This window comes from Sinocyclocheilus grahami, unplaced genomic scaffold, assembly GCF_001515645.1.
Source record: "Sinocyclocheilus grahami isolate Dianchi unplaced genomic scaffold, SAMN03320097.WGS_v1.1 scaffold1110.1, whole genome shotgun sequence".
NCBI classification, from domain to species: Eukaryota; Metazoa; Chordata; class Actinopteri; order Cypriniformes; family Cyprinidae; genus Sinocyclocheilus; species Sinocyclocheilus grahami.
The window spans coordinates 281,761-289,214 of NW_015506289.1; the positions used below are offsets into that span (position 1 = coordinate 281,761).

Below are 7,454 nucleotides of genomic sequence, written 5' to 3' on the forward strand. Positions count from 1 at the left end.
AATTTCCTACCGTAAATCTATTATAACTTAATTTTTGATTAGTAATATGCATCACCAAGAACTTCATTTGGACAACTTTAAAGATGATTTTCTCAATATTTAGATTTTTTTTGCACCCTCAGATTCCAGATTTTCAAATAGTTGTATCTCGGCCAAATATTGTCCGATCCTAACAAACCATACATCAATGGAAAGCTTATTTATTCAGCTTTTTGAGATGATGTATAAATCTCAATTTCAAAAATGGACCCTTATGACTGGTTTTGTGGTCCAGGGTCACATATTACTTAGTGCACCTTTAAGTCTCAAATGTCAAGTATACATTGGTTTGGTTTCTTCTTGAAATAAAAAAAATTGCATAGTATTATAATGTTATACTAAATCTAAAATTAAAACAATGGGAAAAAAACCTTAAGATAACTTGTAGAAAGAAAAACACACATCTTAAGCACACAGAATAAAGTGGACTTTTTTTTTTCCGTAATTGTGCCTTTGAACTATTATGCAATTGGCATCCTTAATTGTAATCATGATTATATTTTCAATTAATTGTGTAGCCCCAATGTGGGTGGATTTTGATCAGAGAGACAACAGGAGATGGACTCTTTCACTTTCACTGGAGGAAGCGTTATTATGGATTATGGACTTGTATTTTAGCCGGAAGCAACGGTTTGAAGTTAAAACATCTTAATGCTGGCTGTGTTTCAGCTTTTGTCTTCTCCAGATGTGAACTGATGGACTGGAGTGCTGTGGATTACTTGTGGATTATTGTGATGTTTTTATCAGCTCTCATTCTGACGGCACCCATTCACTGCAGAGCATCCATTGCTTAGACACTGATGCAATGCTACATTTCTCCAAATCTGATGAAGAAACAAATTAATTCTGATCTTGGATGGCCTGAGGGTGAGCACATTTTTAGAAAATGTTAATTTTTTTGGGATGACTATTCCTTTAAAGCCATTGGTGTCCGTTAATGGCACAGACAGATGTGGAGAGTTTCTCTACAGGAAGATGATGTGTTTGTTTGTTTCATAGACCTTCTTTAAGCGTTGTTTCATGTGCTTGTAAAATACGGTCCAGTTTCCAACAGTGATGTTTGTTTAGCTTTACTTTTGGGATTAATGGAATGTTTGAAGATTAAAATTGTGCCTTTTTGTTCAAGGTCTTTAATTATAATTAGAGAACTTTCCTTGAATGTTTTTAGGATTTGCATCTTTGATGTTCTTTGTCCTGAACTAATGATGCACAAAGAGTTGTAGTTCAAATGTTTATTTGTGTTCTGCCGAAGGCATGTTGACCTAAATTAAGAACATTTTAGCCATGAAATGAATTCAATATATTAATGTTCTTTGGAGAAAATCCATGTCACAATTCCCAAATCAACTTCACAGATTTCATTCTGCTGTTTTAAAGTGTTATTTAACTTTTATGTAACTTAAAGGGGTGCTGTTTTATTTAACAGAAATCACTTTTCAAAAACTACAACGAACGACTCGTTTGGACTACAACGCATATTTCCCGGGATTTGTGACATCACAAATATCGATGAATGGGACGAGACCTGGTTGAGCTGCACTAGAGAAGGCAACGAGTGTTATCACTATGTCTGAGACTAGCTTTCCCAAGGCAGACGAACTTAGAGTGGTTACAATCATCCGGGTTTAAATCACACTCAAATTGATTTGATTTTGACGCAATATTTACACTGAAGCTCGCAGTGGTAAGGGGCATGACATTTCCCGACCAGGCGCCGAGTGCTGCCAATCACAGCACACACTGGCCCAGCTAACCAATCACAGCACACACTGGCCCAGCTAACCAATCACAACACGCACCGTTTATGCCAGACTGGGGAGAGAGGTGTTGTAATAATGTAAAATATGTGAAAAATAATGTGTTTTTCGAACAACCTAGTATGAGAACCTGTTCTAGTACACCCCCAAAACAAAATCAAGATTTTGTAAAAGAGCATAATATGACCCCTTTAAAGTTAATCTAAGTTAAATATTTAACTGAATATGCAGAGGGAAATAATGCATTGAATTTTGATTTGGTCAAAAATACAGTATAAACTGTAATATTGTGAAATATTATTGCAATTTAAAATAACTTTTTTTTTCTATTTGAATATATTTGAAAATGTAATTGATTCTTGTGATGCTCTAAAATTGTGCATTCAGTCTGAATAATAGGCTTTTCGTGCATTTCTGGTTCTATGTCAGCAGAAATGTAGTTTCAGAGGTGGATCAAGTTATTATATTTTGATGAAAGATTATTTTTCTTTCAAAACAACATGCACTGATGAATCCTGCACAAGGACCATATTTAGAAAGTAAACAGAGTCACATGGTTGAACCCTGCAGCTGCTGGACTTCAGGTTCAGGGGTGGCAGTTTGTTCGGCCTGATCCGTCATGTGTAATTCCCTGAATCTGCGGTATTCCTGACATTTCCACATTCCCGCTCTGCTCCGGACGTCTCTGTAGGACACGAGCAGAAGGTCTCGCTCTCTCTCTCTGTGTGTGTGTGTGTGTGTGTGAGACATCAGAGGCTGTAGAGGCGTTATCTCTGATGGGAAACATCATCATAACAGACCGCCCGCGACCTCTGACCTCCTTCTATTGTTTGCATTGCCACAGGAGCAGATTTATGTAATGAGAGTGGCAGCACAGGGAAGTGTATTGTCATTGCATATGGAGGTTGTAAAGTAAACTGCAGAGAAAAACAGAGCATGTCAGACTTTTGCACTTAGAAAATTTTTATTTTAAATCTGTTCTCAAATTTCTTAATTTCTGGTTAGTTTTAGTTAAATTTTTTTATTTCATGGGTTTATTTTTATTTCATTTTTATTTATTGAAGTTTCTTTTAGTCTTAGAATTTTAGCTAAAGGTGTCTTTCTTAAAGGGTTAGTTCACCCAAAAATGAAAATTAGGCTGTGTTTTACTCACCCCCGAGGCATGTTGCAGTGCTTCAGTCCAAAAGAAGTGAAATAAAAAGCACCCATCCATAAAAAAAGTGTCTCACACGGCTCCGGGGGGTGAACAAAGACCTCCTGAAGCGAATCGATGCGTTTTTTGTAAGAAAAAGAACCATTTTCAAACGTAATAATCACTTTAATCTAGCTTGCGCTCACTGTTGTACACTGGAAGCAGTTCCGGGAGCATGACGTATGAGTTCAGCGTTGCGCCGGTGAGTTTCGTGAAAACCAACGTTTGTTAACAGGAGCAAAGGAAGCAAAGTTTCCTTACTTTAGCAAAGGAAAACCAGTCTCCTCTTGGCTTATATTGAAATCCTCCAACATTCTTCTTTACAAATCCTTGTTTTGTACTTCTAATTTATGACCATTGTTTTGTTTTGATCTCTCCGCTGCGCTTCCGCGTGCATCACTTCTTTGCATGCGCAAAGCTGACCTCATACGTCATCCGCCCGGAGCTGCTTCCGTTTACAACAGTGAGCGCAAGCTAGATTAAATTGATAATTATGTTTTGAATATGGATATTTTTCTTACAAAAACGCATCGATTTGCTACAGAAGGCCTTTGTTCACCCCCCGGAGCCGTGTGAGACACTTTTTTTATTTTTATGGATGGGCGCTTTTTATTTCACTTCTTTTGGACTGAAGCACTGCAACACCCGCTGACTGGAATGATAGAGCTTGGAATAGCCAGGACCATTTTTAATATATCTCCAACTGGATTCGTCTGAAAGAAGAAAGTCATACAAACCTAGGATGCCTCGGGGGGTGAGTAAAACACAGCCTAATTTTCATTTTTGGGTGAACTAACCCTTTAATACTTGTTTTAATTTTGGGAACTATACAATACTTAGTGTCTTTTTTTCATTTTGGTTAATTTTTTAACTACAGGAATTTTTAAAAGTAGTTTTTAATTTTTGATCATATTTGTGTTATTTTATGTCCGCTTTTAAAATGTGTCTCTGTTCACAGCATATAGAAATTTTAAAGGGGTTAATGAACTGGCTTTTTAAATTATTTTATACTGCTGTCTGAGGTCCACTTGTGACGTTCGTGTGGTTTTTACATTCAAAAACATCAAAATCAATAAGGCTAACAATAGGCTATTTTCTACCCTAGTTTTGAGACTTGGAAATAAACGCCCACTGCTATGATTGGATAATAGTTTTGCATAGTAAACTAACTTTCTGTGTGTCTGTTTGACAAGCTGCGTCCTTCATAATTGGAGCCTTCTGTGACTTTGGTTAGACACGTTACACATAATCAGGACATTCTCTAACAAAGCAATAGTGACCTATAGTACAAATATTTTTTACTCTCATAACATTTAGTGTTCTGCGCCATTTCTGTCGGCATTCCTAATATTTGAATCCGAAGGAAGGTTATGCAGCGACTGTGTTCTTCCACAACCAGGCACTGCACAATATTCTGCGATCTTCAATGGCATGTTTATTGCTTGGTTGCTCGATCCGGTTTAGCGCCACTCATGTTATTGCACAAATCAGTGGGCGGAGCTACAGAATTAGGCGTTGATATTCTTCTGTGGAGGCGGTGTTTAACCTGTCTATTATAGGCACATTCCAGGATCTGGCGTTCGCTGGGCCTGCTGTCAATAAAAGCTTTTATTTCAGTAACAAGGACGTTTTCAGTTCTGAAACTTGCAGGATATTCTTTTAGTACGAGGACCTCTTATATATCAAAAGCTCAAGTAAAAGTTGATTTCTCAATTCATGGAGCTGCTTCCGTTTACAACAGTGAGCGCAAGCTAGATTAAATTGATAATTATGTTTTGAATATGGATATTTTTCTTACAAAAACGCATCGATTTGCTACAGAAGGCCTTTGTTCACCCCCCGGAGCCGTGTGAGACACTTTTTTTATTTTTATGGATGGGCGCTTTTTATTTCACTTCTTTTGGACTGAAGCACTGCAACACCCGCTGACTGGAATGATAGAGCTTGGAATAGCCAGGACCATTTTTAATATATCTCCAACTGGATTCGTCTGAAAGAAGAAAGTCATACAAACCTAGGATGCCTCGGGGGTGAGTAAAACACAGCTTAATTTTCATTTTTGGGTGAACTAACCCTTTAATACTTGTTTTAATTTTGGGAACTATACAATACTTAGTGTCTTTTTTTCATTTTGGTTAATTTTTTAACTACAGGAATTTTTAAAAGTAGTTTTTAATTTTTGATCATATTTGTGTTATTTTATGTCCGCTTTTAAAATGTGTCTCTGTTCACAGCATATAGAAATTTTAAAGGGGTTAATGAACTGGCTTTTTAAATTATTTTATACTGCTGTCTGAGGTCCACTTGTGACGTTCGTGTGGTTTTTACATTCAAAAACATCAAAATCAATAAGGCTAACAATAGGCTATTTTCTACCCTAGTTTTGAGACTTGGAAATAAACGCCCACTGCTATGATTGGATAATAGTTTTGCATAGTAAACTAACTTTCTGTGTGTCTGTTTGACAAGCTGCGTCCTTCATAATTGGAGCCTTCTGTGACTTTGGTTAGACACGTTACACATAATCAGGACATTCTCTAACAAAGCAATAGTGACCTATAGTACAAATATTTTTTACTCTCATAACATTTAGTGTTCTGCGCCATTTCTGTCGGCATTCCTAATATTTGAATCCGAAGGAAGGTTATGCAGCGACTGTGTTCTTCCACAACCAGGCACTGCACAATATTCTGCGATCTTCAATGGCATGTTTATTGCTTGGTTGCTCGATCCGGTTTAGCGCCACTCATGTTATTGCACAAATCAGTGGGCGGAGCTACAGAATTAGGCGTTGATATTCTTCTGTGGAGGCGGTGTTTAACCTGTCTATTATAGGCACATTCCAGGATCTGGCGTTCGCTGGGCCTGCTGTCAATAAAAGCTTTTATTTCAGTAACAAGGACGTTTTCAGTTCTGAAACTTGCAGGATATTCTTTTAGTACGAGGACCTCTTATATATCAAAAGCTCAAGTAAAAGTTGATTTCTCAATTCATGACCCCTTTAAAGTAAACTGCAGGGAAAAATTGAGAAGTCAGTCTTCAGACCAAGGTTGTTATACTTTTCAAATACAAATTAGTTTTATTTGTTTGTTTTAGATTTTGAATATTTTTAGAAATTATAGTTAAACTTGTCATTCTTTCAGTGTTAAAATACTTTTACTGAAACAAATATGATTCAATATTCGACATCTATACTTGTAGTTTTTCATTTTAGTTTCAACCACCGTTTTTTTTTGTGTTAATTTAGCATTATTTCATTTCAGCTTTCAAAATAAAAAAAAAAAGTGTGTTCACTGGATATGGATGTTTTCAAGTGAGTTCTATTTGTTCGTTTCAGCAACAGTTTATTGAATTAGAGTTTAGTTTTTATTTTATATTTCTATTACTTGAGATTTTTTAGACATTTTAAATTTCATTTTTAGTCTCTCAATGTTAAAATGCTTGCAGTTTTAGTATGGACAACTATACTTATGGTTTTTCATTTTAATATTGTTTTCAACCATAGGTTTTATTGTATAGTTTTTAGTTCAGCATATGGAGGTTCTTAAAGTAACCTGCAGGGGGGGAAATCGTAATTTTCATATTTTAGTAAATATTAGTTTTATTCATGTTTTGTCATTGTTTTTGTTATAAAAAATTACGTAAATAAAGGTATCAACTACCTCAATATTTATTTCATTTTAGTTTTTCAACCACTGTTTATAGGTTAGTTTTCATTTTTTATTTTTGTAAATTATTTTGCATATTAACAAAAATATTTTTATACCAATGATAGTTGTAATATACAAGATAATGACTTTCCCAGATTTCCCTGATATTATTCCCTGACACTGATATTAAAATTTTCTGTGGAAAATTAATGAAGTTAGTTTGAAATCTTGGTCTGTTTTTCAGGAGAGCGCACCTCTCGCGTCTCTGACCAACTGGGAAGCAGTTACAGTGATGCCAGTAAGTATTACACAGTTCTAGAAGGATTAAACGTGCTGTTTGACCACTGAAATCCAATTAAAAAGCCAATATCAAAATCAAACCCGTATAGCATGATTTATTCCGTAAATCTCAAACGGAGATGTTTAGCAGAATGTTCACGCTGCTCTGTCGCATACAGTGATACAGAGAGGTTATGTTGCAGGACAGTGAGATTTTACAGCCTGCGTCTCACGTCTGTGTCTCTGTAGGATTTCAGGGAGGTTTCTGGGACGGACGCACCGCTGTCTGCGAGCACGCTGGACAACGACATCGCCAGCGTCAGCACGGTGGAGGAGTTACTGAGACACATGAACCCCTTCACCTGGCAGGAAGACCTGGAGCAGCTCTACACACACACACACTACTACAGACCACGAACTTTCCACACCGACCGCAAACACAAGCGTGAGTCTCTCTCTCTCTCTCTCACTCACACACACACACACACACACACAACTACATACAAAGCACTTACGAAACCGACCAGAAAGACAAAC

General features: G+C 36.7%; 1 protein-coding gene across 2 annotated transcripts in view; it reads left to right on the plus strand.

Annotated features, from left to right (window-relative positions):
* The window catches only part of pdgfd (platelet derived growth factor d), a 37,330-nt gene that overhangs the window by 21,931 nt on the left and 7,945 nt on the right, over window positions 1–7,454 (plus strand). For both annotated transcript variants that reach the window (XM_016252462.1, XM_016252463.1), the window contains exons 4-5: window positions 6,883–6,936; window positions 7,167–7,362. In XM_016252462.1, coding sequence (XP_016107948.1) covers window positions 6,883–6,936; window positions 7,167–7,362 — 250 coding nt within the window. The remainder of the gene's footprint in view (window positions 1–6,882; window positions 6,937–7,166; window positions 7,363–7,454) is intronic.